General features: G+C 34.7%; 3 protein-coding genes across 4 annotated transcripts; 1 reads left to right on the forward strand and 2 right to left on the reverse strand.

The window, feature by feature from the left end:
* Positions 1-1,713: 1,713 nt before the first annotated feature.
* On the reverse strand, positions 1,714-8,002 carry LOC123896624 (DNA repair protein RAD5B-like). 2 transcript variants are annotated; one of them, XM_045947000.1, is made up of 19 exons: positions 7,342-7,976; positions 6,955-7,311; positions 6,662-6,795; positions 6,381-6,516; positions 6,251-6,298; positions 5,939-6,085; positions 5,690-5,841; positions 5,531-5,609; positions 5,223-5,429; positions 4,969-5,112; positions 4,730-4,882; positions 4,475-4,542; positions 4,220-4,342; positions 4,018-4,117; positions 3,722-3,834; positions 2,979-3,639; positions 2,816-2,887; positions 2,620-2,718; positions 1,714-2,155 (listed from the first exon to the last, which is right to left on the reverse strand). In XM_045947000.1, exons 1-19 carry the CDS (start codon positions 7,897-7,899, stop codon positions 2,033-2,035), a joined length of 3,474 nt encoding a protein of 1,157 aa, XP_045802956.1. In that variant the 5' UTR covers positions 7,900-7,976; the 3' UTR covers positions 1,714-2,032. The 2 variants fall into 2 exon arrangements, with proteins under 2 accessions (XP_045802956.1, XP_045802950.1); XM_045946994.1 differs by having other exon boundaries at positions 6,955-8,002.
* Positions 8,003-10,399: 2,397 nt separating this feature from the next.
* On the reverse strand, positions 10,400-13,572 carry LOC123902962 (1-aminocyclopropane-1-carboxylate oxidase homolog 1-like). Its single transcript, XM_045952806.1, has 3 exons — positions 12,924-13,572; positions 11,276-11,597; positions 10,400-10,877 (listed from the first exon to the last, which is right to left on the reverse strand). Exons 1-3 carry the CDS (start codon positions 13,418-13,420, stop codon positions 10,626-10,628), a joined length of 1,071 nt encoding a protein of 356 aa, XP_045808762.1. The 5' UTR covers positions 13,421-13,572; the 3' UTR covers positions 10,400-10,625.
* A 4,179-nt stretch (positions 13,573-17,751) lies between these two features.
* On the forward strand, positions 17,752-18,624 carry LOC123892098 (1-aminocyclopropane-1-carboxylate oxidase homolog 1-like). The gene is made up of 2 exons (XM_045941940.1): positions 17,752-18,013; positions 18,500-18,624. The coding sequence occupies exons 1-2, from the start codon at positions 17,752-17,754 to the stop codon at positions 18,622-18,624; spliced, it is 387 nt and encodes a 128-aa protein (XP_045797896.1).
* The last annotated feature ends 600 nt before the right edge of the window (positions 18,625-19,224 follow it).

The raw sequence follows: 19,224 nt of genomic DNA on the forward strand, positions 1-19,224 counted from the left end.
AAATTCGATTGGATGAGAGAACAGCCTTGTGTGCCCTACAGGATTTGAACCAAGAACTTTGCACTCAAAAATATTATAGGTCCACTAATATATTGATACATATTTAATATTTTATATATGAACATTAATAATATATAACTATTATTATAGAATTTTAAAATTTTGAGGTTCGATGTTACCGCACACCAAATACGTGAATGTAAACCGACTGTCCCCAAATACACAGTCAAATAGTTCGGGGTTCGAGTCCAACCCATTTTATTACTTAAAATAAAGTAGAAATTCATTATTTCGATTCATTCTACTTCAAATTTAAATATTCACTACTAATTAGTTACTTAGTATTTTTCTACAAAATATAAAAACATTATCAGCCTAATATTTTATTTCGAATGGACCCTGCTTATTTTTTAGAATGTACTTTTCTAAGTTTTCTTAAAGGCTTTCTTAAAAGATAATCGATTTTCATATCAAAATCGAATATGATGCTATTTGACTAACCCAAACCCACATAGCTTTTGACCAAATTAAATTTATTGTTATTATTAACAACATATTTTATAGTTAAATAACATTTTAGTCTTCATTAAGTAAAAAAAAAAACATTTTAGTCTTCATGAATATTTCAAATTTTACTTTAAATTTCTAAAAAAAATTTCAATAAGTTTCAAATTCTTCGAATATTTTTCGTCACAATTTTTTATCCCTACTTCAAGTTAACTCATATGTATCATTTGAAATTCGATTTTTTTTTCTGCTGTCATATTAATACATTATAGAAATTTTTTTTTCCAAAAGTTTAAATACTTATGTTGATCTGGTGTTGATGTACGTTATTTCACGGTGGTATTTGGTCTGTCGGTGAAAGCTGGGTGGTGCTTCGTCAAAGCATCGTCAAGGGCGATAAGGGTTGTTGCTCGCGTTGTTTTGTTGTGGCTGTAGATCGTTGCTAGCGTTAATTAGATTGTTTCATTTCATATGTTTGGTGGGAATTCTCGTTTTTTGAATCTTTGATTGTTTCAAGATGTTGAGATTTGCAGGTTTTGAGGTTTGGATTTGCCTCTAATACATAGATGTTGTCGTGGAATGTATGGCTTTGACACTGGAACGTATGGCACAAAGTCTTTGATGCTTGTTGTGTTTTTTCACAAGGGATTGTTGATACATGAATCGGTCGGTGTTGATAGTGGTTCTTGCACTAGTAATTTTCAAATAAATATTTCAAATTTGATTGTTATTTTATAGATGCCTCAATTTGTAGGTTTAATTTTTTATTTGGTACGCTTTTGTAGGTTCAATTTTACTCAATGTAATACTGAACATTAACTATGATTCACAAAATCACTTTCTTTTAATCATTATTTTACTAAGTCAGGATGAAAGAAAGTAAAAAAACCAAGACTTGGTTTTTCTCTTCTTTTTTCTCTTTTGTAGTTTTGTGGCCATTCTCCTCACTTGAATACTCTTTCTTTGTAACCCTATTATGACCCCCTCTCCTATTACACAAGTTGTGTAATTCATAATGTACTAACAAATTTGAACTTTTTCCCCACATAGAAAGTCAGTGTAGTTCCTTCTTCTGAGTCTCATTTTAATTAAGGTATTTAGAGATGAATTCTACCTCATTAGCCATTTTGTAGTTTCCTTTTATTATAATGTAAAAAAATATTTTTATCAAAAAAGAAAAAAAGAAGAGAAAGAATAGAGCACATATTTGATAGAAAAAACAGTGATGATTCATTAACGACAGGCTTCATCATTTACAAAACCAAGCAAAAGTACCGGCTTTTACTTCAACCGCTAATGCCGCAAAATTTACAAAACAGTGTGCTTTGATTTTCTCTAGAGTTTGGACACACACCATAACATAAAAAAGGTGAGCACTCGAAATATAACGAAGCCATTAGGTTAGAAACGATGCTACCACCTATACAAAATAAGCTTCATTCTAGATCTAAAAGACTAAATAAGACTTCAGTAAATAACTTAAAAAAAAAAACTAAATAAGAGATCAGGTTCATGATAAATTATCCTATGAGAATAGCATTTTGAGGTCTTGAATCCTAGAAGTCCTAACTTCATCATCAGTGAGTGCACCAGATATCATCTTTTGTTTCTTGGCTTGCACTTGTTGCAACCGATCTTCCACTGTGCCCTGTTTACAATACAGTATTTGAGGAAGTCAACAAAAACAGTATTTGAAGATAAATTATTAGTTAAATAAAAATAGGAGGAAGTCAACAAAACAGTATTTGAGGAAAATTTTTAGGACATGTGACCCCTAAAAAGGATACATGAGATTGCTTAAGGAAAACGTGATCAATGTGAGAGAAATGTTTTTTCTATCCAAAAAAACAAACTAAAGAAAGATATCAAAGAGTACAAAATAATGAGAAAGTAAGAAACGTATAAAATTTGAGCAGCCTTACAAACTTTTGTTACAAAGTCAAGTTAAGCAGCTTAAATAATCAAAGGGACCAGCAGCCACCAATGTAGCTTGATAGGAAAAATATTAAAATATGTGAAGTTGTGAACTACTACTAATGTTTACATTTTGAGCATGTGAAGATGAATTTTTATTGCATGTGCTAACAGTTCTTGGAAAATGAATTAGCTAACCTTCACAATGAATCTTCTTACAGTAACCTTTCGCTTTTGCCCGATACGATGAATCCTCATTATTGCTTGCTCCTCAACTGCAGGATTCCACCATGGATCCTACATTTTCATTACAAAAAACCAATCAGAAAAATTAAGTTCTACATCAGTCACATGTTGAGCAGTGACGGTATTAGGTAAACGGGTATTAGCTTACCATAAGGAAAACATTTGAGGCTGCAGTCAAGTTCAAGCCCACACCACCAGCTTTTAGTGACATCAACAAAACCTAAAACAGAACAATGGAGAAAGACATCAGCTACTTAGGTTGTGACAAAGTTAATTGAGAATGATAAGCAGTTGAATTTAATTTTACTTACCCTTTTCTCTTTTGTGTTGTTAAATTCTTTCAGAACGCTTTCTCTCTGCTTCTGAGTCAATTTTCCATCAAATCTTAAGAATCCTATCCCTCTCCTCCTTAATGGATTCTCCAACAGATTGAAAAATGAGGTCCATTGACTAAAAACAATACTTTTTTCATCAGAATACTTCTGAATTTTTTCTAAGAAATCGAAGAGCTTTGAAAGCTTTGAAGACTCGGTCAAATTGTTCTCAATATCAACCTTGAATGGGCTTTCTGTTGGAAGTGCAATAAGATCACTTTTCTTTAGTGATTGACGACAGATTGGACATTTACCACCCATTGAGGTACCCCAGCAATTGAATAGGCATTCTCTACAAAATTGATGTGCACATGGTGTAAAAACAGGATCATCTGGTGATTCCATACATATAGAGCATTCTACAGTTTCACCCTTTTGAATATGCCCTAAAACCTCGTCAATATATCCACGAGATTGGACAGAGTGTGAAGCAGAATCAGAATTCTGTAGAAATGTACAAGCAAGACTAGCAAGTTTGTTCAATTCGGCATTTTGCTGTGCACCGCTTTCGCAGCACATATCAGATGATTCAGTATGAGATTCAAGGAATTTTCTTGCAAGTCTGCTCAAGTCTGCATATTTCGCAGGATCACTTCCACTGCACATATTGCAAATTTTTATTAATACTAGTAGAAGAATTAGAATTGGGAAGAACAATTTAATGTGTTTGACACACCCACCTCATGACCAAAAATGGATGGTTGCAGCACCGTCTCAACTGCATTAATAGGTCAAGGATATTTGCATAGTGGTTAAGAACCTTTCCTTGTGCAACATACTGCTCAAATTGGACCTGTTTGAAATCAATGAAATAGTTTACATCACAAACACAAATAGTTACCACTAGAAACCCAGTACTAAAAGCTACATATGGGGACAATAACCATTTCAAAAATTACCAGATTTATGTAAAAATGACAAGTGAAACGAATGGCTATTCAAATATTTATGGATAGCAAGCTATGGAAAAACTTACTTTAGATCGCAGGAAGAGAGCATCATAGAAGTCCCGTTCAGATTCTGACTGTTCACACTCAATCAATTGAATATCAGTTGGTGGTAGGACAAGTATAGGCCTGAAAAAACATAGCATAATTTATATACATATCATTATAACTAAATAAATTCACACATGCATATTGAAAAAGAGACACAGTTCTCCTGGAGAGAATGTGTACCTTCCTTCTTTATCCTTTGTTTCCTTGGTTCTTCTTAACATCAATGTCCTCAAAATTCCCTTGACCAATTTCAGGGCTCTTTGATCACCCTGCTCATAGGGCTTTTGAATCAACTTAGTCCACCTAACCAGATGCAAATTATAAAACTAATAATTAGAACTATGAAAATAAGTACAGGGCTTCAAATGATTTTTTTCCTTTCAAAACATTGATCAAATTTACACTGGTTACAAGATAGCCTAACATTTGACATACCACTGCCAGTTGCACCAAGGTTCAACACGCAAGAAAGACAAGAGACTGAATAGATCTTCTAAGCTATTCTGCAATAGAGAGCATCACAATTCAGAGTTGCAAACAAGAACCTCTTTTGTTTAATAAACTATAAGTTCATTATAGTACTAAATTGATTAGTACTGAAATGCTAACAAAAGAAACATTCAGACTGTGAGGGAGTACTTTCCTCCTTGCAATTTTATAAATTACAAATAATGTTTCCTGATAACTAACCTGAAGCGGTGTTCCAGTTAGACACCAGCGGCAGTGTGAGGACAGAGCAATAGCAGCCGCAGCAACCTGGCTTTTATGGGATTTTATATGATGAGCTTCATCTAGCACCACTCTATACCACTTGACCCTATGGTAGATGCTATTCTCTCCTTCCTGGATTAAAAAATTAGGGAACCCAATGTAAGGAAACTTCACTATGCAAATTGATGAAAATAAAATACAAAGAAATATCTCCTTACACTTTTAAATGCAGCGGATAGGACACCATAAGTAGTCAAGACAACATCATACTCTAACAACAAATCAGGATTGGTGGTTCTGCCCCCACCATAATGAACAAATATGGATATGCTGCCAGGTTTTGAATGTGTTTCAAGTTCATCCTGAAGATTTTAAATACTTGTAAATTACCTTTCACATACAAAATATTAATTGAGATATATAAAAGAACAATCATGCTTTTCTAAATGGGTTAATTAGACTGAAATCTCACCTTCCACTGACCCAATAACGCCATGGGACAAACAATTAGAGTTCCACCCTCTACATTATATGGGTTAACATTCCTCCTCTTAGTTGAGAAAATGTTGTCATATATGCTTTCTGCATCACTGTCCTCTGACTTCATCCTGCCTGTATTACTTAGAATCAAAGCAATTGTCATAACAGTCTTTCCAAGTCCCATTGCATCCGCCAAAATCTATAATAAAAAATACAAAATCACAATAAGATAAACCGTTCAAACTGAATGTAACATGTAGAATTTTAAAATTTGAAGGCTTGAAAAGAAACAAAACTCACTCCTCCTCTTGCCATCTGTGTTGCTTGTGGAAATTTCTTTGCCGCCTCTCCGGTAAATATGTTGACATAAATTCTCTTTCTGTTAAAAAGCATGACAGGTTACTGATACTGGGTTAAAAGCACGATTTGCTTGTGGAATCATGTACTATTTGTACTTACCCATGGCATAAATTGTAGGCTGACCAGCAAGGATGTAAATTTTTCTCAGCATTTTCATCATCACCTCCCTTCTCAATTTCCGTCATCCAATACAAAGCTTGACTCTGGTAAGGCTTTAGACTACACATCAGGGTCTTTGGTGCTTCTTTCTCCTATAGATACACAAGACATAAAAAGATTGGTTACACAACACAAGAGATAAGTTGAAGACAAAAACATGAAATTGATGTTAGAAAAAAAATTATATACCTCCAGGTCAAAGACTTCTGCAGCTCCAATAAGTTTATTCAAAGCTGATTCTGAAAGAGCTTGTTCATCCTCACTTGGCTGTGGAAGTGGCTCAGCAGCTTTTCTTCGCTTATTAACAGGAAATACCAAGGCTTCATCTGAATCAAGCTGGTAATATGAACAGGCGAATTAGGTCTCTGGCATGCAGATATTGCTTAACAAAGAATCAGGCAACACTCACAATATTGACATTCTACACGTCATATTATATAACAACATCATGAAAGCTAAAATCTATTAAAAGGGGAAAGGAATGAAAATAGTTGAACCTACCTTAAGCACCCGCTTCCGAGCCTTCATTTCCTCAGGGGTGAAATCAGCCTAATTAAAAAATAACAACTCATTACAAATGCAACATTAATAAACAAACCAACAAAGCAATTTAAAAATAGAGGCTCATTACCTTCCTATATGGCTCAATTCCTAGCATATTTAACAGTGTAAAGAGTGGATAAGCAGCAGAGTTAATGTGACCACAAGCCTCTAACCTCCAAGAGGTATCAACACACTCAGCAAATAAAGAGTTGTGAGCATAAAAACTGCCCAAAAAAGGATAATTTCATCAATAAACTCAAAATCTACTCTAGCAATATTCAAATGTAACAACCAAATGAACACAAAAACAAATAAAAGGGAAAAGTGGAAAACTTTCAGCTAAACTAACATAAGGAACCAAAAACTTACCTAACTAAAATATAGATTTCTTGCATTGTTTCCAGTTTAACTGGTGCAGCAACGCATCGGCCTCGTACCTTAACATTTCCTGATTGTACAAGAGGAATAACAGATTTTGCCCATTCCATTGGCAATCTCCCAACCTAAAAGTTAATTACAACATAACAAAAATATATCACCTCCAATTCCTTCCAAAACGAGAATCAACACAATCTACATTGCATTTTAATATTATGAAACAATTTTCTAAACAATAAAATACTTTAAATGCTAAACATTGCAATCAATGATAAAATTAGTACCACTCCAGAACGTTTGGTCGAGACACGAACGATCCATTGAAACTTGTAAGAGGCTTGTGGATTAGGGAAATTGAAATAAACAATCTCATTATCCACCAATCTCCTCACTCCTTTAGCCATGGAAGTGGCAGTCTCAACCTTGCTTCCCAGCAATGACCAGCCAGGCTCAACAGGGAAATCACCATCATCGAGATTCGGAATCAGAATCTTCTTCTCTTCCACTACTTCCTTCTTCACCACCTTCAAAACCCTCACATCATCACTCACAGCTTGTTTCCCCTTCACTACCTTCAATACCTCAACTTCATCATCGCTAACTGCTTGCTTCTCTGCACAAACCGGTCCAACCGGTTCAACCAGTGTTGTTGGTTCTTTAACCGGTTCAACCCTAACCGATTCCTGCGTCTCACAAGCCACATCAACATTGGTAACTTCTTCCACTGTTCGAATCGGTGGTTCAACTTCCATTGATTTCAGCGATTCATCTACCGATTCAACCTTAACCGACTCTTGCATCTCACAAACCACACCAACATCAGCACTTTCCAATGATTTCAATGATTCATCTACAGACGCAACTTGCGTATTCGTAGATTTAAGAAAATCGTCAAACGACAACATCGAACGCCGCTCCTCGTAAACCACATCCTCCGCCGCCGATTGAGAATCGACGGAAACAGTTTTTACTTCTTTTTCTAATTCTTGAGGCTCGTCTTTCACTTCGATCATCGGAGTTTTGCAAGAATCAAACTCATCGGAGTTAGGGTTCAGAAACGGCGGCGTAGCAAGAACGCGAGCGCCGCCGGTGCTGGTTAAGGCACGAACAACGGTGAGTGGCTTAGCGACGAGAACTGCATTGCCGTTTCTAAAAACGACTTCGTCGTTTTCCATTGTGCGGAAAACCTTCTGGAACGTTCCATTTTCTTGTTCAGAACGTTCCGTCATAACGAAAAACCAGAAAATAACTTAGTGAAAAAAAAAAATGAAATTTTGGTGGAAGAGACAAAAAAAAAAGTGTAAACAGTGATAGTGGAGAAAGTGAAATGATTGAAAGGGTTTGTGAGTTTATATATAAATGGTGAAAGAAGCGCGAATTTTTTATAGTGAGAATGGCGCGAAATAGGTTAATAGTTTGCGCGCTAATTTTTGGGTTATGATGTTTTTTTTGGTAACTGTAATGATGAGTGTAATTGTAAATTTCCCTCCAGTAATAAATATCATTGTTTTCAAAATGGAATAAGTTTGATTTTTTATAGAAAATCACGGTGATGTTTAATTATGGAGAAACTCTTCCGGTCTCTTCTTCTTCTGTAAAAAAAAAAGAAAAAGGCTAACATCCCCAAGTCTCCTAGATAAATAAATAATAGCGTCGTTCAAGAAAAAAAAAAATTAAACGTCGTATATAAGTTATTTAAAAAAATTAATTAATCAATCAAACATTTTCTGAAGTTAAATTATTCAAAATACACTTCGACAAAAAAAAATGATTGAAAAAAATTCTGAAGTTAAATATTAGTAAATCGGATTGCGTTAAGTTAGTTTTTAAATTAATTACATAGTTTTTAGGTCAATAAAAATTAATTATTTGATTTAAGGAAAAATATTTTTTTTAATGAATACAGTATTAAACACAATCAAATATCTATAAGTCCCCAATTATAAAATAAAAAAAGTATTATAACTCACCCTGACCAATTGACCATAGCTCAATGAGGACATAATATTAAGTGGTCATTTTTAATATGGACTTTAGACTTTTAGAAACACTCTTTTTTATAACACTTACTCTAATATCCACTCTTCTAGATGAAATCAAAATGACTTGTGAGATCCATACTTAAAAATGAGTTACACATAAAATAATACGACACATAAATTTTATCTAATAAAACGTGAATGTTAATTGTAAAAAAAAAAAATGAATGTTAAATTTAGGGGTGGACAGAAACCTGCAAACCGATCCAAATCTAACAATCCCGACTAAAACATGGTCAAGATGGCGGATTCTACGGATCAATATGGGGATGACCCCATTAAGATTGCATCTCTTTGTAACCATGTCAATTAGTATTTTGGAGTCACTTTCAATAATGAGATGAGTAACTCCTTGTCTTCGAGCCAAATTCATTCCCGCATACATACCCCACATTTCAGCATGTAGAGCATCACATGCACCAATCTTTTGAGTGTATCTCTGAATCCATTGACCATTTGAGTCTCGAAGCAAACCACCACACCTTGCAAGATCCACCGACTCTTTATAAGCCCCGTCACAATTAAGTTTTATCCAACCTTCAGGTGGGTGCTTCCAACCAATGAAAATGGTGTCATTTTTCTGTTGCCCTTGAATAATATGATTATGCTTGCACCTGTCAATATCTATAGCCATCTTGAGGATCACATGAATATGATTTGATGGTCGTCGAAAGTTTTCATCGAAAATTGATTTGTTTCGCCACTTCCACATATACCAGCATGCCACCATGAAAATGGATGTCCACCCTTCTTTTTGCGCTCCATACTCGTTGCTAAGATTCTTGAAGAACCAGTCCATGCAATTAAAAGAGAAGAAATTAGTAATACGATTAGATGCAACTAACGTGATCCATATTTGAGTTGCATATATGCAATCCCTCAAAGTATGGATGACTGTTTCGTCTTTGTTTCCACATATATGACAAACGGCCGAAATTCCCACTCCCCATCTGCTCCTGCGATATTTGGTCAGAAGGCGATCATGAGCGGTCAACCACATAAAAGTTTGAATTCTGTGTGGTCCTTTCCAATTCCAAATCCCGGTCCAGTCCCCATCTATATGGTGAACATTCTCCCGTTGCAAATAAGCACTTTGAACAGTAAAATATCGAGTATTTGCGATATTACTTATTTCCTCCGATCTCAAGTATAAGCAAAAACTTTTTTTTAAGTTGCTTGAATAATTAATGTATTTGCTCTATATTTTAAACCAAATACATTAATTGTTCAATTAACCTAAAAAGACAATTTTTGCTTATATTTGAGATCGAAGAGAGTATGTGGATAATATTTTATGTAGTCCTTAATGTAAGAAAAAATTTAATTTTTAAATTCATTTAATAATTGATATATTTGTTCATTCAATTAGTGATTGATGTACGGGAAACAGATTTCCTGTTGTAACTGCGTTGACACAGTTACAACACCAATCATCCGAACATAATCAATGGCCAGAATTATTTCAGTGTATATATATATATATATATATATATATATATATATATATATATATATATATATATAAGCATTTCAGTGTATATTTAATATAAACCGTTTCATGTAAAATCAATGGCCGAGATCAATTACAGCGTATAACTGCGTGCATTTTCTACTGCGGCAAATCCGGATCTCCATCCACTTACATACCACAATTACTTCAATTTCTCTGCTCTTCAGGACAAACAGGATATACATCATTAAGTCAAACAATTGATTCATTGAAAGTTGATATGCAGTTTCTTGGTACAAATTTCTTGAGCAATTTTACAAGTTTCTGATAAAGATAAGGCAAATTCAACAACTAAACTATTTTCATTATTCTTTTTAAGAATTTTATCTAGTGAAAATCTAAAGTTTGAGCCATTGTATACAAAAAGTATAAGGCCACATAGTCACTTTCACTTCCATTGTGCTAGTCAAATCTTGAAATGCAGCAGAGGAGATGTACCATCATAAGTGCATTTTCTTGCATAGTGGCCAACAAATTCTGAAATTGAAGTTTCTCTGTATTTTGCCGAGTTTTCTTCAGATAATAGTTCCTTAATGGGACCATAAGTCCTTGTAGATGGATGAGGTGTGCCAAAAAAGCATGCAATAGAGACTCTTGGAGAAACATGATTTGCCAATACTCTATGTTGAGCACTCTTGAATTTGTCATTTGAGATAAGCTGAGATCAAACAATATTCTAAATTAAGATGAAAGAAAACCAAAGTGATTCAAGAAGATTGTAAATTAGCCATATCTTTTAAGGTCAAGCTTATCATAATTAAAATTGAAATCTGGTTAAATGGCTCTGCATTAGTTACGGTATGTAGCTGATGCAGAGCCATTTGATTTAAATATTGCAGTGTTGTTGGATTTTTTCTGATCCAACAACTCTGCACCCCTGCAAAAGATCCAATCTTTCAAATGGATCTAAAATATGCAATGAGGACAAATAGTCATCGTGTATGTTAAGTTCTGCAGTGAGAGAAAATGAATTTAAACAAAATGATTCTGTAAAATTGAAACCAAACATACACGCTTAGTTTGTAGAAAAAGAAAGACAAAATTACAAAAACATGCCTGTAATAAATCACCAATGTTAACAACTAGGGCCTCAGGCAGAGGAGGTACATCAATCCACATGTCCTTATGAAGAACTTGAAGACCACCTATATGATCTTGTAGAAGCACTGTGACAAAATCAACATCAGCATGTTTTCCAGTTCCCATAGTTAAATCTGGTTCAGGACAAGCTGGATAGTAATGGCCATGAGCAAATAAGCCCTCGGCACAGCCAATATCTATTAAATAGGTTGGATTCAGACCAAGAGCTTCTGATAGTATCTCAAGCAATAAAGTTCCTAGTTTCATTACTTGGTTAGAGTATTCCACCAATATGTCTCTACAAACAAATGACATAGGAAACAATTCCAAATTAGATCACAAAGAAGATTAGAATTGAGCATTTATGAAAAATACCATCACAATAAAAGCTTAGGATAACTACTATTTTGTGCTAGGGATGGCAATTTGACCCATACCCAGTGGGCACCCGCAAAAATTACCCATAACGGGTAGGGTAAAAACCCGCATTTTGGGTACGGGCACGGGTATGAGTAATTACCCGCAAAAATGAACGGGTATGGGTGCGGGTACGGGTACCTTAGTACCCACCCCGCCCCATACCCATATATATATATATATATATATATATATATATATATATATATATATATATATATAATAAGATATGTATATCAATTTAAAAAAATACAACAACTATTAAACTATTACACATTTTTAATAAAAATGTTTATTTATTATATAATACAAAAACAATGTGAATATCTTAACAAATAAATGAACTTTAACATGAGATTGATAAAGTTTTTGTTTATAATTTTCATGAGTCGACATTAAAATCTTTTTTAAAAAATTAATTATATTAAAACGATATGATATTTTATAATCGATCGATTTATTTTTAGCAAAAATGCGGGTAACGGGTACGGGTATGGGTATTTAGGTACCCATAGGGTATGGGGACGGGGACAAAGGTTGTTACCCACGCGGGTATGGGGATTGGTATGGGTATTTTTTCAAACTGCGGGTATGGGGATGGGTACTATAGTACCCTACCCATACCCTACCCATTGCCATCCCTATTTTGTGCATGTTTAAGTAGACATTGAGATTATCAAAATCACAATGAGCTACCATGATTTTGGCCAACTATAATTTTGTCAAACTCATCGCTCATCTAAACATACACTGATACACACCATAATTTTGAGGTTTGAATTTTTTTTTTAGTCAAATAGTTTAGTGTCTTGAAATTTAACCTTAAAATGAATAAGTGAAATGTTCAGCGTTCGAACTTCAGCTTCTACATAAATATAATGCGATGTCTTTACCAATTAAACTAAACTCACGATAATGAATCTTGAATTTATTGTTCAGATTTATTTTATATATCCAATTAATTATAAATTATTTTGCATTCCACTCGCTTTAAATCATTATCAATTTTACAATCAATTCATTCAAAATTAATTTTTGCTACAACATAGGCAAAATTCACTGTGAAATCACGGTGATCACCATAATTTTTCAATAGTTACAAAGTATAACTTCTGTGAAATCATGGTGGATAATTGTGATTCTGGCGTATCCACCGTAATACGAAACATAGGCGTAATCAAGCAACCATAAATTAGCTGAAAAGTACCTGCATACAGCTGGCAGATCTTCTGGTTTAGGAGGAATAGGAGCCATGTTGCAAAGGAAAGAATCTTTCCAAGTAGCTGAAGCTGAGGTATATAGTGGAAAATTACTATTATACACAAAGGATTTTGATTCACGAGTATAAAATTTCTTCTTGACCTCACTATCTTGTTCAAAAAAATTCAACACCCCATCTTTTATTTCCTTCAAAATACTCAATGAGATTCCATGATTTACAATCTGAAAAAATCCACCTGTTTCTGATGCATCTCTAACACTTTCAACAACCCTTTTGTGTGCACAAGGATCTTCATGAATCTTAGCAAGATCTATTACAGGAATAGTATAATCTGTTGTTGTGTCCTTTGACTTCTTGATGTTATCAGGTGGATGGTAGAAGATTTTAGGGATCTTTGTAATTCCTGCATCAACAAGCCCTTTAACACCAAGTTTTGTTTCATCAAAAGCTTTTAGTTCTTTTACTCTTTTTGAATCTTCCATGCCTTAATTTGTACTTTTTCTAAACAGATTATTTTCCTGAAATTTGAAAAAAACAGAGAATGTTTTTCAACTTGATACAGAAATATGATTTGAAACCTTAGTTCTTTTAGCAACATGATAAATTTTGGCCGGCAATTTTAATAATATTAGGCATGAAAGATGATTTATAATAGTAATATATAACACCTTAAACATTTTCTTAGTAAGGGGAGTTCAACCTAACTCAACCGTACAAAATTGGCTTGTAAGGTGAAAATTATCTCTTGCTTATAAACTCATGTTTAGGACAACTCATATCCGATATGAGAGTTCTTAACACACCCCTTCACGCCCAACATTATTGGACTTGATGCGTAGATATAAATGATGAATCACACAACAGCGGCGGGTGACCCAACGGATCTTACCGAATAACAAATATTTAACTAAAATCGGCCAAACCCAATGACAAACATCCATCGAAATATTAGATTTTGCGTTAACTCACCAAGGTGTCAATCCGACTTGTAATATCATTTCAAAATACCATAGCTGGTGGTCGAGCCCGTTTACTTGTCTAGGCCTGGTGTAACTTTGTAACTTTGGTTCCATGCTTATGTCCGATTAGTGTACTTGTAAACTTATAGTCTTTTTGGCACACTTTATGCTAAATGGACTAGCTAGTTTTTATTATGGTGAGACCTACTCTACCCTTTCATAAATTGTGGGTCCATGTCCATCAATCAATAAGAACAAGCCACATGAGTGAATTTACATATGGTACCTACAATAAACTTTTAACAAATTTTTGAATTTGCACATGTAGATTTGCATATATCTTGTTATCATTAATTGATAGATAAATACACTCAATTTATGAAAGGATGGATTGGAAAAACCCTTTTAGCCAAAGCCACATATATATATATATATATAAAATCTCATTTTGACTTGTTAAAAAAATATCATTTCAAAAGCAGCCATTCAAAAAAAAATCGAAAGCAGATTTTGACAATAATTAAAAATGGACTATTAGGTATTGTAATCTGTTATGAATCATGGAATCGAAGGGATAAAGATCATAAATGTCGGCAAGATAGAGTGCATAAGAGTATTCATGAGGAAGATACTCATAGAAATTCATATTGAATGAATATAGATTGATAAAAGAATGAGTAAAATGTACAATGAAGTAGCTTATTTATAGGACTATTTGGAGTAACTAACTCTCTAACTAACTTTCTAACCTCCTAACTAACTTGGTAACCTATCAACTAACTCTAGTTGATTAACTAACTATCTATATTCTTAACAGCCTCCCTCAAACTCAACATTGGAAAATTTACCAATTTGAGTTTGAATTACAATTATTTTCAACATTTATCATGTGAAAAATTGCAACCTGAAACATAGAAAATTGTAGTGCAAGCACTGCAGTGGCACAAAATGACAGTAAAATCCTACAAGCTATGACACTAAGACTTAAGAGCCCAAAGAAAATTTCCACACTTGTTGCTGGCCTTGTGTGTCACGTAGCTTATACATGCCCAATTCTATTTTGATTCATCCTTCTGCAATGTGTTGCCCCTGCCTTATCTTCCTGTAGTTGAATGTTCTCGAACATCGCACAATTGACAGAACAATTGAAGAGAAAATTGGTACAAAATATTGCACTGCACATGACACCTACAATTCGCTGTCATCTTCTTCCCTATACTCACTCAATCTCAATTGAATCTGAATGGAAGAAAAAAAACTGAAAACGAAATGTTATGCAGCAAGGTCCACACCATGGGAGAGTGAAATACAGTAACGAGAAAGGAACCGGGAGCAAAACAAAGAAGAATGAACTGAAACAGAAAAGTGAAACGCGTGTATGCGGTGGAGCACGGCGATATTGATGTACATGAGAGTTCCGCTGGGATCAAACGTCTTCCTCCCTCTATCCCAAGGCATCCACCATAGACGAAACAAAGTTTTGCAAAGGACTCTACAGATCACATAACCAAGATTCACAAATGTTGCTCCGCCGGGATCAAAGACAGTTTTGACGGCGAGAACGGCGATGCTGTATTTATCGTGGCGAGGATCATACATCATATGTGTTGATTCTGGAAAAGGTTCCTTCAATTTCATGATTGCTTCGGAGTATTGAATTTTCGGCACAGAAATGAGATGTTGAATTCTCTGATCTTGCATTTTCCCTTTGCACGCCGATTCAGTTTCATAGACCGATTGAAAACAATTGACTTCTCCAATTTTGACAGATCCTCCCCCTTCAACCAAAGGCTTGATGACGATCTCTGAAGTTGCTAACAAAGATGATGATGCAGAATCAAGATTCTTCGATTTCACGTGTTCTTCCAAAGCGGCAAACTTAGATTCTTGGAACGCAGATTCCTCGACAATGCTGCAACATGAATCTGCAAGAATACATGTTATCTTGCCAATCTTGATGGAAAATCCATCAATTGTTGGCTTGATTGGAGTGATCAAAGGAGATTGAATGGTAGTAAAATCTGAATTCCCGAAATTGCCGAAAATGATGTGATTGCAGAGGCTGGAAGATTGAATTTCTGGTGCAGAAACCTCCAAATCTTCATCATGAGAAAGATCTTCATCTTCATCAATGGCTGAAACAGAATTAGGAGCGGAATCTTTATCGGAAGCGTAGTTATCCTCATCCCTTGGGTATCGCTCTGATACCATGTTATGAATCATGGAATCGAAGGGATAAAGATCATAAATGTCGGCAAGATAGAGTGCATAAGAGTATTCATGAGGAAGATACTCATAGAAATTCATATTGAATGAATATAGATTGATAAAAGAATGAGTAAAATGTACAATGAAGTAGCTTATTTATAGGACTATTTGGAGTAACTAACTCTCTAACTAACTTTCTAACCTCCTAACTAACTTGGTAACCTATCAACTAACTCTAGTTGATTAACTAACTATCTATATTCTTAACATAATCATCAGATTATATTTAGGTCATTGTTTATAGACCAACATGGTTTCTAACACTTAGCAATGAGACAATGATGTGAGGCTAATTTTTATATTTTGAACGGCAACAACAACAATTTGTATTAATAATGAATAAAAATACATGGTCATTAATAAAAATTATTTGTGAATCCATTAGAATTGTCCACCTTAATTAAATAAGATATATATTGAAGAATTCACCAATAACAAAATACATAAAAGACAAGGAGAAATACACAAAGGAGAAAAACAAAACCAAAACAATGAAGAACAATCAATGAGGAGTGGTCATAAAATAAATGTTTTTGGGGTGAGGGTGAGTCTTGGCCTAGGCCAACCCGAGTACTGTCTCCGCACAAAATTAATTTTGAATTAATTAATTATGATTAAAAGTGAATCGAATGTTTTGCAAAAAAAAAAAGTGAATCGAACGTAAAATAATTTAGTAAGTGTTGGAACATGATGAAGAATTAGAGGAAACTTGGTATTGAAGTAAACACATTTGTTAGAACCATGTGTAGTGTGAATTGAAAAAAGGCTCTTTGAGTCCCACATTGGAAAAATCACACTACTTGGTAGTGTTTATATATCACAAGTTGGCAACCAAGGGTGTGCCCTTGGGGTACCCACTTTTGTAAGAAAGGGAGACCACACACAATGTCGAATATCACACGCGCGCCGCCGTCCGACCGGCTCGGGCCGGGCCGGGCCGGGCTTGGGTGATATATTAATTTTTTAATACTAAGAAAAAGAAATTTTTTGAATTTAAATTTCTTTTAGTGTGTCCCTTAATTCGCACATGTTAAATGTGCTAAGACCAAGTCTGAAACAGATTTTCAAATCTGTTAACGGTCAAAAACGTGTCACTATTTTTTTGCCACGTTTTGAGATTTGACTGAGCATTAAACGGTCAAAAACGTGTGCCTTCAGCTCCTGAAATTGCTCTGATTCCAGCTCCCTACTTGCCTATAAATACCACTTCATTTCTTCAGTTTTTACTCACTTCTTTTTCTCTGCATTCTGAGAAAACTGCTTCTTTCCTTCTCCTTTTTCTTTCTTCGAAATTATTTTGTTGTTTCAAAATTTGAACGGTTGTAAACCGTAGAGTTTTTTTGCTCTGTATGGACTTAGCCCACCGAAATTGGCACCAGTGGGAATCGAACCTGAGACCTTGAGAGGAGCATACTCCAAGGGCCCAAGCCAACACCACTCGACCAACCCCAAGTGGGTTATATATATATATATATATATATATATTATCCTGCTTTTCTTTTTTTTAGTGTGATGACTTATCTTTCATAAATTTTCTTATTTCATTCATTTGTAGAGCCATACTGGTGGAATACTTGAACCAAGTAATGAAGTTGGGGACTTTGTTGCTTCAGTTACTATCAGAAGCTCTTGGTTTAATAGATTTTGGTTGTGCTGATGGCTTATTTGCTATAGGCAATTATTGTCCACCTTGTCCTGAACCAGAATTAACTATGGCAACTATAACACATGCTGATGCTGATTTCATCACAGTGCTACTACAAGATCATATAGGTGGCCTCCAAGTTCTTCATAAGGAAATTTGGATCGATGTACCTCCTCTACCTGGGGCTCTAGTTGTTAACATTGGTGAATTTATGCAGGCATGATTTGTCTTTACTTAATTTCCTATATATTTATAATTTATCCTTATTGCATGCATATTATGTCCATTTTAAAAGATAAAAAAAGTTGAAATAAGGAAGAAAATTAGTGACAGATAAAATAAAACTGGTCACCAAATTTAGTGTCTCTAACACTTAGCGACTGAATTATAGACAATTTTTTAGTTTTTTGTTTCTAAATTTTTGTCGCTATTTCAATTTTTTTACTCTGCATTGCTGTGAGCTTGACATGTGTCAAAACTTACCCTACAGCTGTGTTGGATGTGTGTAGTTATAAAGATACTTATGATATTAGGAGCTGCAAATTTTTTATAACATCGTGGAACATGTTGCGGTTGGGAATTGATGACGTAAGGCACCATAAATATTTACGTGGCAAAAAACGTTAACTACGGTGAAAGCAATGTTTAGCTACGGTTTTAACCGTGGCTAAAAGGTGAAATTTTTGTAGTGTTGAAATCGGCTAACGGTGTTGCAGTAGAGCAGAAGGAGGTGGCTGAAGAGAGTATTGTTGCTGCAATGAGTATTATTGCAGAGGATCAACAACAAGATGATGTGGTAGCTGTGCACACTTAGAACGGGATGGTACTGTTTTGTCAGGGGCTTTGTTTCTTGCTACACGGCACAACATAATGTAATGCTTAGTACTGACTTCGGCCGAGTTATAGCCGAAACAACACAAACAGTGATGATATTGCCGGATGAAGACTTTGACGAGGTGGTTAGAGTAAATCTTCAATTGATTAAACAAGTTTAAGCGGATATGGAAAAATCTAAAAGGCCTTTCACTCCTATTATTAGTAAAAGTTAAAGGAAGAAGAAGAAGAAGAAACAATTGGCTAAGAATGGAGGGCAACCATATAACACAGGGTGTCACATCTCACATGTCACTATGAAATGGGGAGGCATTTCGCAAACTGATAGCTACAACTCTTTACGATTTCCCTTTGTAGGGATTTTTTTTTTGTACTGCGTTTATTTGGTTTCTTTTAGGGTAAGGGCTAGTCTGCCCATCTAATGTTTTAAAACTAGACCGGCCATCAAACCAGTAAGATACTGGATCGCTAGTTCATTAGTCGAACCATTGGATCACTGGTCAAACTGCATGACCAAACCAGATCATAACTCGGTTGAATGAACTATAGGTATACGATGAGGGTGTTTAAAAATATACCA

Source organism: Trifolium pratense, linkage group LG1, assembly GCF_020283565.1.
Source record: "Trifolium pratense cultivar HEN17-A07 linkage group LG1, ARS_RC_1.1, whole genome shotgun sequence".
NCBI lineage: Eukaryota > Viridiplantae > Streptophyta > Magnoliopsida > Fabales > Fabaceae > Trifolium > Trifolium pratense.